The 24,881-nt window shown below is 38.4% G+C and overlaps 2 protein-coding genes across 2 annotated transcripts in view; one reads left to right on the top strand and one right to left on the bottom strand.

Moving 5' to 3' along the window:
- Positions 1–9,078, top strand: part of SLC71A1 (solute carrier family 71 member 1) — a 45,573-nt gene extending 36,495 nt beyond the window's left edge. The window contains exons 9-12 of the mRNA XM_036069531.2: positions 3,990–4,102; positions 5,411–5,508; positions 6,662–6,825; positions 7,877–9,078. Coding sequence (XP_035925424.1) covers positions 3,990–4,102; positions 5,411–5,508; positions 6,662–6,825; positions 7,877–8,083 — 582 coding nt within the window. The 3' untranslated portion in view covers positions 8,084–9,078. The remainder of the gene's footprint in view (positions 1–3,989; positions 4,103–5,410; positions 5,509–6,661; positions 6,826–7,876) is intronic.
- Positions 9,079–9,212: 134 nt separating this feature from the next.
- The window catches only part of SASS6 (SAS-6 centriolar assembly protein), a 53,257-nt gene continuing 37,588 nt past the window's right edge, over positions 9,213–24,881 (bottom strand). The window contains exons 15-17 of the mRNA XM_036069526.2: positions 13,799–13,896; positions 11,173–11,267; positions 9,213–11,068 (exon numbers count right to left, since the gene is read on the bottom strand). Of these exons, the coding sequence (XP_035925419.2) occupies positions 10,962–11,068; positions 11,173–11,267; positions 13,799–13,896 (300 nt within the window). The 3' untranslated portion in view covers positions 9,213–10,961. The remainder of the gene's footprint in view (positions 11,069–11,172; positions 11,268–13,798; positions 13,897–24,881) is intronic.

Below are 24,881 nucleotides of genomic sequence, written 5' to 3'. Positions count from 1 at the left end.
TGTTTTTAAAACTTTAAAAAGGGTGCCTGGCTGGCTCAGTCGGTAGAGCATGCAACTCTTGATCCTGGGGTTGGGAGTTTGAGCCCCGTGTTGGGTATAGAGATTACTTAAAAAAACAGAATCTTAAAATAAATCCTACATACATACTTACTTTAAAAATTAATAGGAAGCATTTAAAAATTGGGAGGTTATATGAAACTATGTGTATGTAGCTTCTCTCCCCAAATGATAAGATCTGGAAACATGGACATACCCACTTTCCAGTGGGAGCCAAATGGTTGCTGTCCCCTCTGGGGCTTTTAGGCCCCATCCCTTCTTTGGTGTCAGGAGGCATGAGTTCCTAACTCTTGCACTAAATAAATGTTTATGTGAGTGCAGGGATATTGTTGGAAACATTTCCTTCCTCAGTGCTCTGATCTAGTCCTCCATATGCTGTTGCCTCCCAAATTTCTATCTCCAGGTCAGCCCCGAGCTCTTGTTTGATACACATGTTGGGCATCTCAAACTCAACCAAAACTAAAATCTGGATTCCCTCCCTTTCGCACCACTCATCTCCTTGATGGGCATCACCACGCTCCTGGTTGTCGGGGCCACAACAAACCTCGGTGTTGTTTTTGTTGATTCTTGCCATTCTTTATCCTTACCACACATTCAGTCCCTCAGATGGTATCTCCTGTCACCAAAATCCATTCTGAACTGAAGCATCTCTCCCCATTTCTGTTACTAGTGGCCAGTCTGAGCCATGGCTGACGCCTCCTGGTCTCTCGCCTTCCAAATTTGTCTCCCTACAGTTTCTTCGACACTTGTCAAGTAATTTTTGTAAAGTGAATTTTTTTTAAAGATTTTATTTTAGAGAGAAAGCGTGAGCATGAGCAGGGGGAGGGGCAAAGGGAGAGAGAGAGGATCTCAAGCGGACTCCAAGACAAGTGTGGAGCCCTACACAGGGCTTGATCCCACGACCCCGAGATCATGACCTGAGCCGAAATCAAGAGTCAGACGCTTAACCAACTAAGCCATCCAGGCGCCCCTGTAGAGTGAAATTTTAATCCTCTTGTTTAAAATTTACTTTCCATTGCAACCAGAATAAAACCTAGACTCAACGTGACTTCATTTTGCCCCATTCTCCATGTTGTTGAATACACTCCAGTTTAGGGCCTTTGCACTTGCTGTCACCCCTTGCTTGGAGCAGTGGAAATTCACATAGCCACCTCCCTCCCCATTCAGCTGTTGCCTCAGAAGGGCCTTCTCTGCCCATCCTGGTTTAAGCAACACCTCTATCCCACTACCCCATTTCTTTTTTTTTTTTTTTTTTTTTCATAGCAGCTACAACCTGCAGTTATCTTGCTAAATCAGGACACTTAGGTCCATCTTCCCTCCAAGATGAGGTATTCTGTTTGGTGACCAGTACTTTGACCTATTCTCTGACCCTTGGGTCAGTGCCCTTAAACCTAAAATAGCAGTGGGATATAGTAGGAACTTGGCAAATATTTGGTTAACTGACCAAAACTGATGTCAGTTAACTGTTAACTAGCTATGTACATCTTGGTTAAATTAGTCAGTTAACCTCTGGGACAAAAGGAGTTACACTAAATTAAGGGACACCAAATAATTTTTCTTGTCTAGCACACTGTATATACTAAGTAATTTATCCCATTATCATTGAGAATATTGTGACATATTTAAAAATCACATGCTTTCCATAAATACTAAGAAGGTACAGTAGCTGCTAGGCATACAAAGATATAGATATTTAAGGAAAGCTCCTGCCCTCAGGGAGAAAATCAGTGTTCCCAGTTAGGGTGTCCTGTATACAGGAAGTTTTTCTTTGCTAACTGCTTACTCTGGGTGAGTTCCCTTTTGTGGTTGTGGTTGAGAAGAATGTGATCCAGCAAGGTTCCATGTCTTGTGGAACTCAATTTTATACTAATGATTTAAGGGGGAATCTGAGAGAAGAAAGCGGAGTCCTAATTGTTCAAGAACCCTCACGGGGCTTTTCATATGCTTTCCACTGGCTTGTGATTATATCTGATTAAGCTCTTAAATGGTTGTTTCAATATCAAGAATTTTATTTATTTTATTTATTTTTTTTTTTTTAAGATTTTTTTTTTTATTTATTTATTTGAGAAAGAGAGAATGAGAGACAGCACAAGAGGGAAGAGGGTCAGAGGGAGAAGCAGACTCCCTGCGGAGCAGGGAGCCCGATGTGGGACTCGATCCCGGGACTCCAGGATCATGGCCTGAGCTGAAGGCAGTCGCTTAACCAACTGAGCCACCCAGGCGCCCCAAGAATTTTATTTTATTTTATTTTATTTTTTTAAAGATTTTATTTATTTATTTGAGAGAGAGAGTGAGAGAGAGAAAGAGCACAAGAGGGGGGAGCGGGAGAGGGAGAAGCAGACTCCCTGCTGAGCAGGTAGCCCGATGCGGGACTCGATCCCGGGACTCCAGGATCATGACCTGAGCCGAAGGCAGTCGCTTAACCAACTGAGCCACCCAGGCGCCCTCCAAGAATTTTATTTATTTTAAAGATTTTATTTATTTTTGCGAGAAAGTGTGTGAGCATGAGGGGGCGGGGCGCGCAGAGAGAGAAGCAGACTCCTTGCTGAGCAGGGAGCCCGGATGTGAGCCTTGATCCCAGGACCCCGGGATCATGACCTGAGCTGAAGGCAGATGCTTAATTAGTTGACTGAGCCACCCAGGCGCCCTCAATTTAAAGAATTTTAAGCTGATATTTGATAATTGTACATTTACAGTTACAGTCATCAGCTAGTGATTTCCTGAATTATTTTCACCTTTTCCTCTGGATTTACTAGCTATCTTAAGTAGTATATTCAGTACTTTCATTAGAGTAGCAAGAAATAGGGGCACCTGGGTGGCTCAGTCGTTAAGTGTCCGCCTTCAGCTCAGGTCATGATCCCAGGGTCCTGGGATGGAGCACTGCATTGGGCTCCCTGCTCAGCGGGAAGCCTGCTTCTCCCTCTCCCACTCCCCCTGCTTGTGTTCCTTCTCTTGCTCTGTTAAATAAATAAAATCTTTAAAAAAAAATGGCGAGAAATATTTTCTGACATCCCCAGCAAGGGGATGTCCCTTAGCAAGGACAATGCTAAGCATTTTATAAATAGCTCCTCTAACCAACATGACACAGTTTTGAAGTAGGTACTATTGCCATTTCGTAAGAGACAGAGAACTGTTTCAGTGTGAAGTAACTTGCCCAGGGTCACATAGTTAGAGCCAAGATTATGATCCAGACTATTTCTCCAAAGGCTGTGTTCTTATACTGTACTTTTCCCAAATCTACTTAGTTACACCTGTTTACTGTTTGTAAAAGCATCATGCTTTCAGCAGTAATTTAAATGAAGGATATAGAGTAATTTTTTAAGATTTTATTTATTTATTTGACAGAGTGAGGCAGCGTGAAAGGGAACACAAGCAGGGGGAGCGGGAGAGGGAGAAGCAGTCTTCCTGTGGAGCAGGGAGCCTGATATGGGGCTCAATCCCAGGACCCGGGATCATGACCTGAGCCGAAGGCAGATGCTTAACGACTGAGCCACCCAGGTGCCCCTAGAGTAATTCTTGTAGTGTTTGAGTTTTGCTTAGTTGGGAGGATAAGCATTTTGGATTAACTTAGACCTGTAAAAACTTTTAAAGCTGTTATGTAACAGGGATCCCCCAAATCATGGGTTCGAACCTTTTGATGCTACTTACAATTTCTGATTTAAGTGGTCAGTAGAAATGTACTGAATAGAAAGTTCACTTTTCTGTTTTCTTTTTCCCTGAATCTGGATCTGTGTCAGCAAAGGGACCGTTCATTTGCTCTGTACGATCTGGAGTAATGGTTTCAAGATAATTCAGGGCAATTGTTAAAAAGCCAAATGTAAAGTGTAGCAGTCCTTTTATATTACAGACTGAAGGAAGTCACCAAGTATTTTTTATTTTTAAAAAGTTCTTTTCTGATAAACCATTCTATTCTGGTTTTTCTTCTTTTCTAGACCATAGTCTTGAGTTTACTTATGCGGTCAATTGGAAATAAGAACACCATTTTATTGGGTCTAGGATTTCAAATATTACAGCTGGCATGGTATGGCTTTGGTTCAGAACCTTGGTAGGTATATTTTAATTTTTAAATTTTTGATGTTTGCCTTTTTCTTTTTTTCAGCTTTATTGAGGTGTAATTGACAGATTTTCTTTTTAAAGATTTACTTATTTTAGAGAGGGGAGAGAGCATGAACATACATGTGAGTGGGGGAGGGGCAGAGCGGGAGAATCCCCAGCAGATTCCCTGCTGAGCGCAGAGCCTGATGTGGGGGTCGATCCCAGGACCCTGAGCCAAAATCAAGAGTTGGACACCCAACTGACTGAGCCACCCAGGCGCCCCTAATTGGCAGACATTTTTGTATTTGCTTCTCATCTGAGGCTTATTATTAGATTTTAATCTGTCTCCTACTATGCTTTATTTCTCTCAAAATGTATATAATACAGATTTCTCACTTGTGTATTTGTATATTCTAGAATGGCTTGAGGATAGAGAGGTGTGACATTTTCTGTGTGACAGATTCGATTTTTAAATAAGATTAGTTTTTAAATCTCTACTGAGCATTTAATCTGTATCAGTCTGTCATTAGGATAAAACATGTAATCTCAAAGCAGCAAAGCCCTGAAAGCTAGCACTATTTACCTTTTTTGTTTTTCTGTTAGAAAAAAAATGTGTAGCATCAGTGATCATTACTGATGGCAGACCAGAAGTTAATTGAGCAAGCCCGATTGTTTTGGTCCCAGCTTCATGCCAGAGAAAAGGCTCTTTGCTTTTCTCGCCAGTCTGGTGGCCTGCAGGGTGATGGCAGTAGTGAGGTCGAGGTCGGGCCGCGCAGGCGCACCTTTATGCTCCGGGTGACGGGACTGAACTCGCTTCGCTCAGGTTTTCATTCCCCCGAACATACTACCTCTGTTCGGATTTGGATAGGAGTAAGCAGCAAGAGTGTGTTTTGATGGTTGTTTTGTTTTCCAGGCTAGTTTTTACAAAGAGGTGCTCACAATTTAAATGATCTAAAGCATTTATTTTGAGTATCAAGCCCAGAACATCCAAGGCTTAGGTCAGCTCAGTAGCTTCATGCTGAAGCACAGGTCTGCGGGAACAGTGCCTGCAGAGTGACTAACTGGCTGGGGAAACACGAAATGATGTTTTTTATGTGTATCGTACGTTATTCTCAACGGCCTCCCTGTCCCCACCCACCGCTCAGGCTTAGAGTGACTTGCCCAGAGTCACACAGGAAGGAAGGAATAGACCAAGTACAATTCTCCTTTTCCCTGTACCACAGCCGTTTTGCAGTAACAGTTACTTGAATTCAAGTGTGTGTTCTGAGTGAGAGGCGCAGTGGAGAACGTATTTTTGTTTTGCTGCTTTGGGTTACAGGATGATGTGGGCTGCCGGGGCTGTAGCGGCCATGTCCAGCATTACCTTTCCAGCAGTCAGTGCCCTTGTTTCACGAACTGCTGATGCTGATCAACAAGGTGAGTTGACGAGAACCCATGATTACTATTTCAAAGCACGAATACTCGAATCCTATGTCCTATCTCCTTCCTCAGTACAGGATCGTAAATGTATCAAGGTAAAGAATTTAAAATTGCTTTCATTGCTAAGAGGAAAAGCAGATTCCAGGGTACTGTCCTTAGATGGGTATCTATAACCATGTCTCTCACTCTTTTTTTTTTTTTTAAAGATTTTATTTATTTATTTGACAGAGAGAGATAGCGAGAGCAGGAACACAAGCAGGGGGAGTGGGAGAGGGAGAAGCAGGCTTCCCGCCGAGCAGGGAGCCCGATGTGGGACTCGATCCCAGGACCCTGGGATCATGACCCGAGCCGAAGGCAGACGCTTAACGACTGAGCCACCCAGGCGCCCCATGTCTCTCACTCTTGAGTGCGTGGCGCTAGCTGTCCTTTCGCTAGAAAATCTAGTGATAGGCTGGCCACTTTATGTCCACTTTTAAGTGTTTACTATGATGTGCTAGACACCTTGGGTTTAAGTAACCCTTTTATTTAAATCTTAGGTTTCAGTTATCTAAAGACCTTAGAAAACATTATCTTACGCTTTTGTGATAGGAACATTTAATTCTCAAAACGCTAACAGATAAATAATTCTTTGAAAAAGATGTGTTTTCTCTAGTCATAAGGGGAGAAAAAGGGTATTACAAAAGAGTGGCAGCGATCACTTGGTTGATAAATGAGGAAGGAAAGGCCTGTGGCCAAAGCAAATTGCATTTTAAATTTGAGAAAAGATCCCAGAGAAAAGCAAAACTCAAACTCTGTATTTGACTCAGTGGGGTCTTAAGTAGCTGTTTGGGGGCAGTTTTTTCTTTTTTAACAATTATGCTTGTGAACTCATGTCTAATTTTTAGCCAGGGGTGTTTTAAAGGGAAATAAGGTGCTTTTGCCCACTTGTTTAAACTAGGTCTATGTCTGGGTTGGGTTTACCTGATCTCACATTTGTATCAGATAGCTTACTTTGTAGAGCTGAGGGCTTCTAAGTACTTTTTAATGCCATCTTGGTAAATTGCTAGTGTCTGATGAGAGCTTTTGTTTTAGATTGACTTCCTGTTTGTACTGGTTCTAGGGCAGGAAAAAAATAAGCGGTGCATTACATAATTTGTGTAAACCAATTTAGGTGTTGTTCAAGGAATGATAACAGGAATTCGAGGATTGTGCAATGGTCTGGGACCAGCTCTTTATGGATTCATTTTCTACATATTCCATGTGGAACTTAAAGAACTGCCAATGACAGGAACAGACTTGGGAACAAACACAAGCCCACAGCACCACTTTGAACAGGTAATTCTTCGTTCACCTGATAGACATACAGTTCACTTGGCTGGATTGAAAGATAAATGGTTTTTGATCACCCAAGCTTTTACATGAGATGATTTCAGCACTTAAAAACCAAAGCCAAAGAGGCTGTGCTCCCCTGTATACCTCTTTCTCAAATTGGCTGTCCATACCTTTTCCCTCAAGAATTTAAGAATTACTGAAATATTCTAGTGTGTGGTATTACACCTCGTGGCGTGGGTAACAGCCCCCATGTGTACCGCTGTCTGTCTCGTCGGGGTCTTGCGCGATGCACGAGGCCCCCAGGCGAGGCCTGCCTTCTCTAGCAACCGGCAGCTAGGTGCTGATTCACATCTTTGTTCACTTGTTTGCTGTACTTTCCCTCCTTACAACTGAAAATACTAACGGCAGCCATCATCCCTTTAGCCAATGCAAATAGCTCATCAGTTCCGTGCTTGTATAGCAGAGCGCCAAGACTACTGTTAAATAAAAATGTTTGTTTGTGGGCTGTACACAGGTTAAACTGGCTCTGCAAGTTTTTGCTAAGGATGAACGTAACTTTGGGCTAAAACAAAGGCCTTTTTCATTCTTATGGTAACAGCCTTAGCTGTGTTTCCCTCACTTGTCGTTACTAGAGAATGTATTTAGCTTTTTAAACAGAGAAAACGGTCATTGATTCCGCTACGGTAGTTAATGGCATATGCTACTTAATTTTACTTTTGAGAGCTTCCTGCTGAACTAATGAGGTGAAGGCTTATAGGATGTGTTCAGATTCTGTGCTACAAGTGACCATCTATTTCTGCATAGGCTGTTTTTTAAAAAATCTTTTGGCTCTGTTTCTTGGATCAGTTATTATCCTCAGAATTTTAAAGTGAGAGTATGATCGTGTCCCTTTTCTCCTGAAAAGCAAATGCATTTTCTAACTGTAGCTCTGATGAAGAAAGAGAGAAAAACCTTGATTTATAAGTCATAGCAATCTGGGATTACTAAAAGATAAGCAGTGTCTTTAGAGCCGAGACGTCGGCGCAAAAACCCTAATTATCTTTTTCTTTCTCAGAATTCGATCATCCCTGGCCCCCCCTTCCTATTTGGAGCCTGTTCGGTACTGCTGGCTCTGCTTGTTGCCTTGTTTATTCCAGAACATACCAATTTGAGCTTACGGTCCAGCAGCTGGAGAAAGCACTGCGGCAGTCACAGCCATCCTCACAGTACACAAGCGCCAGGAGAGGCCAAAGAACCTTTGCTCCAGGACACAAATGTGTGATGACCGAAATCAGGAAGACTTTTCTCTCACACCCAGGTCTTAGTTTTCACCTGTAGTTCTGGATGTACATTCCATTTCCATCTACAATGTACTTTAAGATTGTCTTAAGAAATGTATCTGCATGAACTCCGTGGGAACTAAAGAAAGAACCAGAACCGGACAGTTTTCCAAAGATGTTACAATTTCTTTTGAAAAGAAACCTTTTGTTTATTAGCACCAGTTTCTTGCCACTAAGCTTTTTGTTTTATTATACATCCTTTAATTAAAAACTATATACGTACCTTCTTAGATACTAGCAACGTCTCTGCTACCATTTCCTTCAGGTGTTGAGCTTTAACTCTATTTATGCTGACTCACAGCGAGACAGAGTAGGTAGTACGGTTATGGACCTGTTCGTTTTTAACACTGTAAAATCTTGGGTCAAATAATTCAAAGCCTTAATGCAGATGCACTAAAGTAAAGAAATGGTAAATGAATTGTTTGCATTAAAAAAAAAACTCTTTAAGAAAATTGTACTAAATCTGAATCATGTTTCAAGCTTGTTTGTAGTTATTTTATTTTAAACATTCACCACTGTTTTTGAAATGAGAAAATATCAGCCATTTAGAATTTAAATTGGGGTAGAGTCTAAATCTAAACACTGGCTCAGATTTGTTCCCCAGCTACTTACACCACTATTCTTTTAATGTTTGCATAATCATAAGAACCTCAACACTTGAATACATAATCTAAAAATTATATAGTAAAGCTGGTAGCCTTGAAAATGTCAATGTGATATCTATATGTAGATAAATATATATAGTGGCCTTTCAGGACTGTCACAGTAACACTTTATTTACAGAGCTAATGTTTGTCCTAAATTTTCAGGACCCTAGAAGAGAGCTTTATACAATTACTGATGTGAATTTCTCTAAAGTGTATATTTTTGTGTCCAGTTATATTATTTAAAAAAGTGTTACTTTGTAAAAATTGTACATAAAGTATTGTATAGTTTACACTGTTTTCATCTTGTGTGGTTATTGCTCAATGCTTTTTAAACTTGGAACATTCACTATGGTTAAATAAGGTCTTAAAAGAAATGTAAATATTCTGTTAATAAAATTAAATATTTTAATGATTTTTTTTTTAAAAGAAAGTCTTGATCTGTGATTCCCTGTAAGGTCTGTTTTGGCTTTATTTGTTACCATAATCATTTTTACAGTAACAAATCAAAGCTTTACATCATTTTCCCTTCAACCCCTTTTTTTTTCTCCCTCACTACAACATACTCCTGTAGGAAGACAAAAGAAATGAAAACTTAGTCCGTAAATTAAACGGAAGTACTTAAATTCTAAGCATAGTCAACAGTTGCAGATCAATGCTGTTTCTGTTTTTACATACACGTCATATACCATACTTTATTAACAAAGCTCACAGTTCACAGAAATTAAGTGCAACCTTGTGATTATTAACACATGTACAGCTGTACACTGCAAAACAATTTCAAATAAAAAAGAACTACCTGTATGTCCTAAGTCCCATCCAAACCCTGTCACAATGTTTTATATATATGTTACATTATATTTACAGGAAAGATTCTAGTATCACCAAGAGGCTACTTCCCAGATTATTATTAGTAAGTGATTTCAAGTTGCTGTAACCAAGTATTCTTACTAATACTCAGTATATTGAAATGACAAGTCACATATAAAAGTAACTACCCAATAATGGTCACTAAATTTTTTTGAATAAATCCCCTAGTTAAGACTGTTTGCAACTACCAGCACAGTTTCAAAGTATCACAAGACTCAATATTGTGGCTTCAGAAAAATATGAGCAAATACTAGATTGTCTTATCATGAACCCAATAATACTGATATTAATATACTGAATTCTCTTGCCTCATCTGTGTAGTAAGGTCCTTGAAAATAGTTTATAAATATTACATGAGCATTAGCAATCCTTGCAAACAAAAACTGATTTATATGTTTCATAAGAGAATGCTACTCTGTACTGGGTGAACCCACTCTGATATTATAAAAAAACAATGAATATTCATGATGCTCTTAAAGTATTTTGTATAGTACTAATTTTTAAAACATTCCACTAATTTAATTGTATAACAAACTAATAAAACTCCAAACAAAAGAGAAAAACTGGGTAAATGTAGTTTTCCAGGAAGCATTAAAATCCTATAAACTTCGCAGCTCAAATGATTAAAAGCACTTTATACCCAATCTGGTTATATAAATACATTGTCCAAATTATTTTTATAATTTATTAAAATTACTTAGACTTGTTCAATAGCTAATTTAAAGATGTTGCAAGGAAAATACCTACTTGCTATGAAGGATTAATTTCATTCATTAAAGGTAAATCTAAGACTTTTCCCTTTATGGTAAATATAATATAGATATCTTTGGAGATAATAATTTTCCCTCATAATTTTCAGGTGTCGAATTTAGAACTTTTACCAATGAAAATGATAAAATGAATTATTAACATTCTTTAGTTTCATATTATGTCTGAGCAGGTTTTCATTTACCCAGATACTCAATGACTAGAATGTCCCGTAAAAGCATCAACTCTTTCCTTAGAACTACTTTTCTAAGGATTCATTTAATAAAATTCATACTGTTATTCTATAAAACACCATGTACACAAACTAAAAGGTGTCATTTCCTGAGAATCTTCACTCAGAATCCCCCAAGTACAAACCAGCTCCTCTAGCTTGTCATGAAATGACAGCAGTACTTAAAAAGGATCCAAACAATCTAATACAGTAAGCTCAAGTAAACTTTGAAACTTGCTGGCTGAGGATTTGATCTATGCTGTTCATATATTTTTAAACCATGGGAATTTCTAAAATTTCAATAAAATGTAAAAGGTAACACTAGCACTAACTGTTTGTTAACTGCCCGGGGAAATACGCTGAAGATGCAGAAGGGAGCACTGCGGGTTTGGAAGATGTCTGTAATGCTCCCAAAGTGCCATCTTTTTGATGGTCTGCAAATGAGGACAAAAAAAAATTATTTGTATTCACTTACGTCTTTGTAAAATATAGTCAATTAAACCACAGTGTAAAATCCATTTCAGAACTGTACTCTCACCTGGATTATTGAACAGGTTTTGGCTGAGCCCGCGTAAAGGAATGCTATCTTCCCTTTTCTTCAGGTATTTGGATTCCAGCCCTAAATTTGCACCACTTGAAACGAAAATAGTAATTATTTACTTATCTTAACAAAGCCTTATTTTCACTTTAAAAGTTAATTTTGAAGGTTTATCTAATCTACAGACATACATATATATAAAATAATCTGTTGATAGCTTTGTTCAAAACAAATCATATTCTTCAGTGGTTTCTTAAGTAATTTATCCATAAGCCAAAATACCCTTCCCAGTAAACAGTAGACTATAATAAATAACACTAGTAAGTCGAAGAGCTAAGATAAAAAATATAGGGGAAATGAAAACTCTAGTACTATGAAACTATAAAACAATAGTGCGTAAGTGATACACGAATGAAAACAAATGTTCGTGCTTCAAGAGTATCATTATTTAATCATTTCTATCTCATTTTGTATGTAAAACGAGTAAGGGAAAAAAATAAAAAATAAAAATAAAATGAGTAAGGGGGCGCGTGGGTGGCTCAGTCGGTTAAGCCTCCAAATCGATCTCAGCTCAGGTCTTGATCTCAGGGTTGTGAGTTCAAGCCCTGCGTTGGGTTTACGCTAGGCGTGGAGCCTACTTTAAAAAAAAATAAAATAAAAATAAAATGAGTAAGATTTTTCCTTTGCCAAAAGCTCTTCAAAATTTTATAGTACTTCAAAGTTCATTAATATTTAGCACTATTAAAATTAATAATGAATTCTAGTCAGATGAACACAAATATAAAATTTTGGAAAAACATGGGGGGCATTTATGTAGATGTATTTTTCCCCTTTCTACCACCATATTCCTTTTTCCTATATCTGTCCAGTGTCAAGTTTCTCAGTAGTTCCATGTAACAAGAATTTAAAGACACTGGTAAAACAATGTACATTCTTGAAATTAAATGGTCTTTTTCCAATTTTCAGAAAAGAATTAAGTGGGTGAATAGATATTTCCTTCAGTTTTAGCTTTTTTTTAACTTTTGATACCCACTGCCACTTTTCCTACCTGACAACAAATAAAGTAAAAAACCAATCACAAACAGAAAGCACTCAAAATAGCTGAACAGTCCTAATTTTATGGACACATGGTTATGTTTGGTTTTGTACCAGAAATACGATATTTTCTGCAAGTAAAATTGCTCTTGGTGAGTATGACAGAGTTAAATATATAAACATCGTGTTCTACCATTAACATGAATTCCAGATGCACTGCCTCTTGAACAAGTGTGAGATTAAATATAACAAATATATACATTTCAAGACTTCAAAGAATTCTGCTTTTTTAAAAAGGCTCACAAACTATTTTAATATTCATGTTGGTGCCAACTTTAGAGAAGCCAATGAGTAAGAGCCAGAGAACTGGGATAAGAAGCCTCTTGGAAGTGTTAGTAATTTATTCTGCAATACATTGGAATGATGCTAGCTAATGGTAATGAGTGCCAGCAGACAGGTCTTAAAGTGATTAAATTTTAAGAAGCGTAATAATAAGAAAAAAATAGTACAAACATGTATAGACTACCAGAGAGACTACAGAGAGACAAGTTTTCATGAGCTGTTTAATTTAGTCACAACTCACTGACAGAACGAACCCCACTATGTAAAACCTGTGTAAGAGCTAAAAAGTAGGAAGGAATTTCTGAGTAGGCAAAACAAGTCATAAAATTAAAGCTTATTTCGATAGGTATGGAACAATCTCACAAGCCTCGTTATTCTTAGCAAAGAATTCTAGCTGTTTAAAGATTTTTTTTTAAGATTTTTTTTTTCATTTATTTGAGAGAGAGAGAATGAGATAGAGAGAGCATGGGAGGGGGGAGGGTCAGAGGGAGAAGCAGACTCCCCGCTAAGCGGGGAGCCCGATGCGGGACTCAATCCTGGGACTCCAGGATCATGACCTGAGCCGAAGGCAGTCGCCCAACCAACTGAGCCACCCAGGCGCCCAAATTCTAGCTGTTTAAAATAGCTGACTTCTGGGGCGCCTGGGTGGCTCAGTTGGTTAAGACTCCAACTCTCGGTTTTGGCTCAGGTCATGATGTCAGGGTCCTGAGATGGAGCCGTCGGACTCCGTGCTCAGCAGGAAGTCAGCTTCTCTCCCTCTCCTTCTGTCCCTCCCCTTGCTCATGCTCGCTGTTTCTCTAAAATAAATAAATCTTTAAAATATAAATAAAATAAATAAAATAAAATAGCTGGCTTCTCAGAGTACTTTACACTGGAAGCATTAATTCAGAAAAATGGAGTGCTTCCAGAGGCAGACACAGCCAAAACAAAAACAAAAACCACACTAAAGGGAGTTAAAAAGATTTCTATCTAGTTGCCCAAAAGCAGATGAAAGGTAGTTCAGTTATGTAGGAAAGTCTCTCCTAAAAAATAAAATTTTACTGTATGTTTAACTGTCTACTACAGTTTAAAAAAATATGGGAAATCTCTTTCTTATAGATAAAAGGAACTCCACTTCAATCCCACTGATTAGCAACTTCAAATGTCACAGATAAATAAGTGGGCATCAAAGCTTTCAAGAACGGATAAAAATTATTTAAGATGACTTTCAAAATTGCAAACATTAAATTTTATGCCAAGAAGTACTTACTTTTCCTTATCAGTTGAGCAAGGCATACTAATAGTTGTTCCTGACTGAACATCTCCTAGTGATGTATTTGGTTTTGTAAACTGCAAGTTAAACTGAACCTGTAAACACGGAAAACACCGCATGTAACTGAATTAGTGAGAATTGAGACAGCTGCATATGGAGACAGGTGATTAAAATTCTTTTCTGCTAAATCTAGACCATAGAAGAACAGGTTCAACATGAATTCTATAACACAAGCACATTTTCTTGACAAGATTTAACCAACAACAACAAAAAATCCTATTTCTCTTTGTCAAAAACATTCCGGTGATAGAAGCAAGATGAACAGCATAAAATAATTCTCTTAACAATTATTTTGAAACAAAAACAAACATACAGCTGCACAACCTGGGTCTGAGTTGCGGGGGTCTACTTAAACACGGATTTTGGTCAACAAATACAGTACAGTAGAATGAGGTACCGTACGTCTCCTCACCCCCGCCTAAAGTTAGCAAAACTGGATCCTGGAGTAACACCCCTTATCCACTACCCAGAAATGTAGAAAACGTCCTTCTATGCAACATCTAGGGGAAGGCAGAGCACCTTTACCATCTCTCTAGGTTGGCATGACCCACTGACTCCCTACCTGGTTCTAAGGCAGCTTCTGCTTACAGGACATGCTGGCAAGCTATGAGCCGCTAGATCCCTGGGGTATTAGCTCGTCTGCTTGGAGGACATTCAGTATGGCAGACGGCACCCCTCCCTGCTGCCTGCTCTGCATTGCGGGCTTCTTCCTGTCATTGTGGGGTTCCCCCAGACCCTTTGGTGATGTGGTATCATTCTGTGATCCCTGGCCAAGTAGGACCAGTAACTGGCCCCGCCACTTCAGCAAGAATCCCTCTCCAGAGCTGTTCAAGGCTTCAGTGAACTTAACCCTCATGCCCACGTAGTGGGATGAGGATGACCAAAAGCAGGTGAAAGTCCTGCTGTTCCAGCCTACCCTGTATCTTTCCTCTACCTTCCCTTTGCTTGTTGTCATTTGGCAACTTCTTACTTTTCAGTCACAATATAAAATACATTTGTGGGGAAAAAAAAAAAAAAATACAGTAGTTCAATTTGGGGAAAGTCAAAAGTTACATGCAGTTTTTCAACAATGCGGAGGTCAATGCCCCCAAACCCCAGCACAATTCAAGGGTCAACTGTATATTTAAATAAGTGTCATAGTTCTAAAAGTTGTCTCCCTACTTAACCACAATGATGCACATACCTCATGCATTCTGAGAATTCTTTCCTTTTCATAAATTTTTCAAAGTCTGTTATATTTAAGGATTCTAAATGAAAGCTAGGAATTTGAATTTTAGAACAATCAAAAGTAGTGGTGCCTGGGTGGCTCAGTCGGTTAAGCGGCCGATTCTTGGTTTTGGCTCAGGTCATGATCTCAGGCTCAGGCTTTGCACTCCACAGGGAGTCTGCTTCTCTCCCTCTCTGCCTCCCTCTGCCCCTTCTCTCTCGCTTGCTATACCTCCCTCCCTATATCTAATAAATAAAAAATAAATCTTTAAAACAATCAAAAGTAATCCAAGAATCTATACAAAAATCCAAACTAAAATATACAACTGAGGTTTCATAACAGAAATTTATAAATGGGTTGTATATTAGAAAAAGGTATACATATAAGTCACCACACTAATAGATTAAAAAAAAACTATGACTACTTGCATACAAAGGGAAAAGGCATGAGAAAACAATAAATATTTTTAGTAAAAATTCACAATAAAATAGCAATAGATACTAACTCTTGGTTAAAATTACAAATTACAAAGGTATATGCTACTGTACTTGACTATCGAAGTTCAATATTCCAAAGATATTAGTTCTCCCTACATTAATCTATGCATTTCACATAACCTTAAACACATTTTTAAAAGTAAAACAAGCTGATTCTAATATTCCTTATAGAAAAATAAATACGAAAGAGTAAGAAATATTAAGAAAGTACCGATATCAATTCATAAGATACAGACAAAAATCATGTACTAGAAAACTGGACAAAATAAAAATGGTCTCAAATACTGAACAACAGGTAGTACACAACTGTGATCTTTGAGAGAAGTGTGATCCCTACAACTGACCCAGGTTTCCAAGTGGAGGCACTTTACCTAAATTCAGTGACAGAGGGAAAACATAATTGCTAAATGGAAGAGATGAGATCAGAATTTAGGGAGGCTGGGGTGAGTGGAAGTTGCAGGGCAGAATTCTGATGAGAAAGAAGGGGTGCCTAGGTAGCTCAGTCAGTTAAGCGTCTGACTCTTGATTCTGGCTTAGGATATGACAGAGTTGTGAGATCGAGCCCCATATCAGGCTCCACGCTCAGTGTGGAGTCTGCTTGGGATTCTCTCTCCTCTCCCTCTGCCCCTCCTCCTGCTTATGTTCACTTCCTCACTCTCTCTCAAATAAATGAAAAAATTAAAAAAAGAACGTATAGGGGCGCCTGGGTGGCTCAGTTGGTTAAGTGACTGCCTTCGGCTCAGGTCATGATCCTGGAGTCCCAGGATCGAGTCCCGCATCGGGCTCCCTGCTCGGCAGGGAGTCTGCTTCTCCCTCTGACCCTCCCCCCTCTCATGTGCTCTCTCTCTCTCTCTCTCTCACTCTCTCAAATAAATGACTAAATCTTTAAAAATAAATAAATAAAGAAAGAAAGAAAGAACGTATAAAGAGAAAAATCTCTGGAAATCTGCACATGGGTCCCTTTGAGTTTTTCCTCAGCACTAGACACATGCATAGGGAAAAATCTCCACAAGACTAAAAAAAAGAAATGGGAGTTTTAACTTAAACAATTCCCAACGCTCATAATCATGGAGTCAAAGTTGAAAGTCCTTGGTAATCATTTAGGGCATTCAGTGAAGAGCCAGGAAGGATCACAGCTTCATAGAAGGGAACTGTCCCTTGAGTAAAAGCTACCCTAGATGCACTGACGTAAAGCTAAAGAAAAAAACAAAAAAACCCAGAATGCTCCAAAGGGATGAAAGGAACCCCAAACTAACTTAAATAGCAGCCACTCTTTAAAAAAGGAAGATAACAAAATCCATACAGTCAACAATGTAACCACTAAAAATGTTCCACATTCTATCAAAAATTACTAGAGATGACAATAAGGAAGAAAATGTGAAAACACCAAGAAAAAAACAATCAATAAAACAGATCCAGAAATGACAGAAATGATAACAGAACAAGGACAGAGATGTTAGAACAATGATAATTATGAACAAGTATTTAATGGAAATCAAAAGTATGGGAAAAATGAAAGGTATAAAAAAGAGTAAAACTGAAATTGCAGAGATGACATATTCATTATCTAAAATACAGATTTCTCACTGGACAGAAATACCAGCATATTAAACACTACAGAAATAAAGACTGGTAAACTTTAAGACAGAACATTAGAATATAAAATGAAGCATAAAAAAATAAAATAAATGAACAGTCTCAATGGAAAAATATGTGATCAACTGTGTGTAACTAGAGTACTGAAAGGAAATAACAGAAAAAAAAGAGTGAAATAATGACTAAAATTTTCCAAGCTGTCAACCATTAACCCCTGATAACAAGTCCTCAATAAAAAGCCCTAATCGATGATATACATGTACCACACCAAGGCATATCATAAATAAGTTGCTGGAAAAAAAAAAATCAACGAAAAAAAAGAAAATCTTAAAAGCACCCAGAGAAAAAGTCACTTTCTAAAGAGACTCCTTTAAGTGGAAAAGAAAAGGCCATAATTAGAAGAAAATTAGGAGGGGCGCCTGGGTGGCTCAGTCGTTAAGCGTCTGCTCCGGCTCAGGTCATGATCCCGGGGTCCTGGGATCAAGCCCTGCATCAGGCTCCCTGCTTGGCGGGGAGCGTGCTTCTCCCTCTCCCACTCCCCCTGCTTGTGTTCCCTCTCTCGCTGTGTCTCTCTCTGTCAAATAAATAAATAAATCTTAAAAAAAAAAAAAAAAAAAAAATTAGGAAAGGAAAACCTTTCACAAATAAAAGCAAACATACACTAAAGGTAACAGAACAATTATTTATGAAGCTTGTATGAAGGTTAGAAGACAAAAGTTGTAAATTCAATTATTTCTAAAAAAAATAGTTAAGGGGGTGTGGCACTCCTGGGTGGCACAGTCAGTTAAGCATCTGACTCCTGGTTTCAGCTCAGGTCATGATCTCAGGGCCAAGAGACTGAGCCCCATGGTGGGCTCCACACTCAGCACAGAGTCCGCTGGAGATTCTTTCCCTCTCCCTCTGCTCCTCCACTGCTCACATGCATGTTCTCTAAGATAAATAAAATCTTTAAACTTTAGTTAAGGGTACTCGTGAAATAAAAAGTTGTAAACCATGAAAACACAAAAACGGTGAAGAGGGGGAGAGCAAAAATAAAGTTCTTTTACAATGTCTTGGAAATTAAGTGACCATCAAGTTAATACAGACTGTTAAATACTTAAGATGTTATATATGAACTTCACGGTAACCATCAACCAAAAACTTATACTAGATACACAAAAAAGAAAGAAATCCAAGCCTAATATTAAGAAAGTCATCAATCACAAGAGAGCAACAGAAGAAAGGAACAGAGAAAAACTACAAAAACAAACAGAAAACAATAAAGTGGCATTAAGTACATACCTATCAATAATTACTTTAAATATAAATGATCTAAATGGTCCAGTCAATACACAGGGTGACAGAATGGATAACAAAACAAGCCCCATCAATATGCTTCCTGCAAGAGACTCACTTCAGACCTAAAGACACATGAAGACTAAAAGTGAAGTGATGAAAAAGATATTCCATGCAAATGGAAGCGAAATAAAGCCTAGGTAGTAATACTTATATCAGACAACACAGACATTAAAGTGTAACAAGAAACAAAGAAGGGCATTACATAATAATAAAGGGATCAATCCAACAAGGGGATACAACAATTGTAAATATCTATGTACTCACCACTGGAGCACTTAATAAGCAAATATTAACAGATGTAAAGGGAGAAAATGACAGTAATACAATGATAGTAGGGGACTTTTTAACACCCCACTTACATTAATGGATACTTCATTCAGGCAAAAATTAAAAAGGAAAACAGTGTCTTTGCATAACATATTAGACCAGAGAGACTTAACAGATATATATAGAACATTCCATCCCAAAACAACAGAATACACATTGCTTTAAAATCACATGAAACATTCTCCAGGACAGATCACGTTATTAGGTCACAAAACAATCTCAATAAATGTAAGACTGAAATCATATCAACCATCGCTTCCAACCACAACTGTTATGAAACAAGAAATTTACAAGAAAAAAAAACGGAAAAAGCATAAACACATGGAGCCTAAACAACATGCTACTAAATACCCACTGGTCAATGAACAAATCAAGGAGGAAATCAAAAGTGACATGAAGACAAAAGAAAATGAAAACACATTGGTCCAAAGTCTGTAGGATGCAACTAAAGCAATTCTCAAAGGAAAATTTATAGTGATAAAGGCCTCCCTCAAAAAACAAGAAAAATCTCAAACTATCTAATTTTACATATAAAGGAACTAGAAAAGAAAGCCCAAAGCAGTGAGAGGGGAAAAAATAAAGATTAGAGCAGAAAATAAATGAAACAGAGACTAAAAAAACACCTGAAGAGATCAATGAAATCAGGTGGTTCTTTGAAAATATCAACAAAACTGACAAACTTTTAGCTAGACTCATGAAGAAAAAAAGAAACACAAAGGATTGCAAGAGACTAAAATGAAAAATTATATGCTAAAATTGGGCAACCGAGAAGAAATGGACAAATTCCTAAAAACATACAATCTTCCAAAACTGAATTAAGAAACAGAAAATCTGAACAGTTCAGACCAATTTCCAGTCAATAAATTAAATCAGTAATCAAAAAATTCCTGGGACACCTGAGTGACTCAGTCGGTTAAGCATCTAATTCTTGATTTCGGCTCAGGTCATGATCTCAGGGTTGTGTGACTGAGCCCCACGTCGGGCTCTGCACTCAGCATGGAGTCTGCTTCAGATTCTCTCTCTCCCTCTCTCTCTGCCCCTTTCCCCACTTGCACTCTCTAAAATAAATAAATAAAATCTTCCAAAAAAAAAAAATTCCCAACAAATCAAAGTCCAGAACCAGATGGATTCACAAGTGAATTCTACCTAATATTTAAAGAATAATTAATATCTATTTTCACTTCAATCTATTCCAAAAAATAGGACAGGAAAGACAGCTTCAGGATACATTCTCCAAGACCAGCATTACCCTCATATCAAAATCAAAGACACTTCAAAAAAGGAAAACTACAGACCATATCCCTGAAGAACACAGATGTAAAAATCCTCAGCAGAAGTAGCAAACGACATACAACAGTATAATCAAAACATCATTCAATGCCCCACATCAGGCTCTGAGCTCATTGAGGGAGTCTGCTTGTGGATTCTCTCCCTCTCCCTGTGCCCCTCCCCACTGCTCGCACTCTATCTCTAAAATCAATCAACCAATCAATCAATCTTGGGGGAGAAAAAAAAGCATCATTCACCACAATCAAGTGGGATTTATTCTGGGGATGCAAGGATGGTTCAGTATCTGCAAATCAATCAATATGTGAAACACCACATTAACAAAATAAATAAAAACACATGATCTCAATAGGTAAAGAAAAAGCATTTAACGAATTCAACATTCATTCATGATAAAAATTCTCAACAAAGTGCATCTAGAGAAAACATACCTCAACATAGTAAAAGCCATATATGACAAACCCTCAGCCAACATCATACTGAATGGTGAGAAACTGAAATTTTTTTCCCTAAGATCAGGAACAGCACAAGGATGTCCACTCTAGCTACTTTTAGTCAACATAGTACTGGAAGTCCTAGCCACAGCAGTAAGACAAAAGGCATACAAATTGGTAAGGAATAAGTTAAACAGTCACTATTTACAGATACCATACATAGAAAACCCTAAAGGCTCTACAAAAAAACTATTAGAATAAGTGAACTCAGTAAAATTGCAGAATACAAAATTAATATACAGTAATTAGTTGTGTTTCTATAATACTATAACACTAATAATGAAGTAGCAGAAAGGGAAATTAAGAAAACAATTCCATGCACCCCTATGTTTACAGCAGCATAGCTAAGTTATGGAAGCGGCCTGGGTGTCCATCAACTGAGGAATGGATAAATGTATCCATATATACACATACATACACATACACACACACACAAAATGGAGTATTATTGAGCTATAAAGAATGAAATCTTGGGCACCTGGGTGGCTCAGTTGGTTAAGCGACTGCCTTCGGCTCAGGTCATGATCCTGGAGTCCCGGGATCGAGTCCCACATCAGGCTCCCTGCTCAGCAGGGAGTCTGCTTCTCCCTCTGACCCTCCTCCCTCTCATGCTCTCTGTCTCTCATTCTCTCTCTCTCAAATAAATAAAAGCTTAAAAAAAAAAAAAATGAAATCTTGCCATTTGCAATGACATGGTAGAGCTATAATGCTAAGTAAAATAGGTCAGAGAAAGACAAATACCATATGATTTCATTCATATGTGGAATTTAAGAAACAAACTAAAACAAGCAAAGGGGAAAAAAATATGAGAGAGAGAAAGACAAATAAGAAACAGACTCTTAATTATAGAGAACAAACTGATGGTTACCGAAAGGGTGGTGGGTGGGCTAAATAGCTGATGGGGATTAAGAAGTGCACTTGTGATGAGCACTAGGTGATGCATGGATTTGTTGACTTACTATACTGTACACCTGAAACTAATACAACACTATGTTAACTAACTGGAATTAAAATTAAAACTTAAAAAAAAAAAAGGTGGGCAAATAATCTGAATAAGCACCTCTCCAAAGAAAATATACAGATAGCCAAGAGCATACAAAAAGATGCTCAACATCACTGATCATTAGGGCAATGCAAATCAAAACTACGATGAGATACCTCCTCATACCCATTAGGATGGCTTATTATTTACTTATTTTTTAAAAAAAAAGATTATTTATTTGAGAGAGTGAGAGAGAACAAGTGGTGGGGGGGGGGGCAGAGGGATAAGCAGGCTCTCCGCTGAGCAGGGAGCCCAACGCGGGGCTCAATCCCAGGCCCCTGGGATCATGACCTGAGCCGAAGGCAGATGCTTAACCTACTGAGCCACCCAGGCACCCCAGGATGGCTACTATTTAAAAAAATAAATAAGACAAGTGTTGGCAAGGATGTGGAAAAACTATAACTCTTGTACATTAATAGTGGGAATGTAAAATGGTACAACCACTAGGGAAAACATTATGGCAGTTTCTCAAAAAATTAAAAATAAAATTGCTACCAGCAATTCTACTTCTGGGTATATACCCAAAAGAAATGAAAACATGGCTTGAAGACATATTTGTACACCCATGTTCATAGAAGCATTATTCTCAATAGCTAAACATGGAAGCAACTCAATTGTCCATCAACAGATAAACAGAGGGGTGCCTGGGTGGCTCAGTCGTTAAGCGGCTGCCTTCGGCTCAGGTCATGATTCCAGGGTCCTAGGATAGAGCCCCGCATCGGGCTCCCTGCTCGCTGGGAAGCCTGCTTCTCCCTCTTTCACTCCCCCTGCTTGTGTTCCCTCTCTTGCTGTGTCTCTCTCTGTCAAATAAATAAATAAAATCTTAAAAAAAAAAAAGATAAACAGGCAAGCAATATGTGTTATATACATACAATGGAAGATTATTCAGCTCCTGGAACGAATCCTGACGTACGCTACAATCGGGATGAACCCTAACGACACATGCTAAGTGAAGTAAGCCAGTCACAAAAAGACAAATTCTATGTGATGATTCCACTTTATATGAGGTATTTAGAATAGTCAAAATCATAGAGACAGAAAGTAGAACTGTGGTTACCAGGAGCTGGGAGGCATGGGGGGAAATTGGGAAATGAATGGTTAATGGGTATGGAGTTTCAGTTTTACAAGATGAAAAGAGTTCTGGAGATGGTTGGTGGTGATGGATGCACAACATTATGAATGTATTTAACATCACTGCCACTGTATACACAATTTTTAATTCTAAATTTTAAAAAGGTTAAAGGGTGCCTGGGTGGCTTAGTCAGTTAAGCATCTGACTTCAGCTCAGGTCATGATCCTGTGGTCCTGGGACCGAACCCCGTGTCGAGTTCCCTGCTCAGCAGGGAGCCTGCTTCTCCCTCTCTCTCTGTCCCCCTGCTCATGCTTACTCTATCTCAAATAAATAAATAAATCCTTAAAAAGGTTAAGACAGTGAATTGTATGTTATATGTATTTTACCACAGAATTTTTTTTAAGTGGAATACACTACAAAAGTTGAATTTTACTGTGTGTAAATGATACCTCAATAATCTCACTTAAAATGTAACTGGAAAGTTCTAAAGCTCATCAATAAAATTTTAGGGGCACCTGGGTGGCTCTGTCAGTTAAGCATCTGACTCTGGCTCAGGTCATGAGCTCAGTGTCCTGGAATCAAAAACCCCACATCGGGCTCCACACTCAGCAGGGAGTCTGCTTCTCCTTCTCCCTTTGCCCCTCCCCCCGACTCATGTGCACACATGCGCGTGCGCACTCTCCCTCTCTCAAATAAATAAAATAAAATAAAAAATTTTAGATACACTGAATAAAACCCATGGATGAAAATTAAGCATCTTAAAAAACAAAAAACAAACCCATTTATAATTGCACTAGAAAGAATAAAATACCTAAGAATAAACTTAACCGACAAAGTGAAAGACATACACTCTGAAAACTATAAAACACTGATGAAACACAAATGGAAAGATATATCATGTTCATGGACTGGAAGAATTAATTTTGTAAAAATGTCCATACTATCCAAAGTAATCTACAGATTCAATGCAATCCCTATCAAAATACCAACAGCATTCTTCACAGAACTACAACAAATAAAAGAAGAAGATAGCAGGAGGAGAAGAATGAAGGGGGGGAAATTGGAGGGGAAGACGAACCATGAGAGACTATGGACTCTGAAAAACAAACTGAGGGTTCTAGAGGGAAGGGTGGTGGGAGGATGGGTTAGCCTGGTGATGTGTATTAAAGAGGGCACATACTGCATGGAGCACTGGGTGTTATGCACAAACAATGAATCATGGAACACATCTAAAACTAATGATGTAATGTATGGTGATTAACGTAACAATAAAAAATTTTTTAAAAAAAGAACTACAACAAATAATACTAAACTTTCTACAGAGGGGCACCAGGGTGGCTCAGTTGGTTAAGTGTCTAACTTCGGCTCAGGTCATAATCCCCTGGTCCTGGGATGGAGCCCCTAGTCGGGCTCCCTGCTCAGTGGAGAGCCTGCTTCTCCCTCTCCCTCTCCCCCTGGCTCGTGCTTGTGTGCGCTCGCGCGCGCTCTCTCTCTCCATCTATCTCAAATAAAATCTTTAAAAAAATAAAATAACTGGTGGTTACCAGAGGGGAGAGGAGTGGGTGAGTAGGCAAAATGGGTGAAGGGAAGTATGATATGTAGACTTCCATTTATGGAATGAATAAGTTATAGAGATGAAAGGCACAGCATAGGGAATATAGTCAATGCTCTTGTAACAGTGTCATCTAGTGACAAAAAACAAACCTTAAGAAGTTCCGCTGAAAATTAAACAAAGCCCAATGTTGAGATAAAATGGAATGCAAATGAAATGAGCAATTAATTGGAAAGACAAGAAAAGAGTAGAAAAGAGACAACGGACGGTATAGGTAGAAAAGAAACATCAAGATGATAAACCTTAGCAGTATATACATTAAATTTTAAATTGTCAAAGGCAATGTCAGAATGGATACAAATGTAAGTCAATTATAACTAAAGAAATCCACTTTAAATATAAAGATGCAGTATGTAAAAGTATAGAAAATGGTATGTCAGGTAAATACTGAGAAAGCCATAGTAAAATATTATTATCAAGGTAGATTCTTTCTACTCTGAAAAATAAAGAAAGAAGCTCCTTAAAGGTAAAAAAAAGAACCCTCCCCCCCAGCCCTTCAATGATTCTCTTCTGCCCTAATCCTCAGGCAATTCTGTGAAAGTAGAATC

The sequence above is a fragment of the Halichoerus grypus genome, chromosome 5, assembly GCF_964656455.1.
Source record: "Halichoerus grypus chromosome 5, mHalGry1.hap1.1, whole genome shotgun sequence".
In the NCBI taxonomy this organism is placed as follows: Eukaryota; Metazoa; Chordata; class Mammalia; order Carnivora; family Phocidae; genus Halichoerus; species Halichoerus grypus.
The sequence above is the reverse complement of the archived record's forward strand: the minus strand, read 5'-3'. Positions and strand labels throughout refer to the sequence as shown.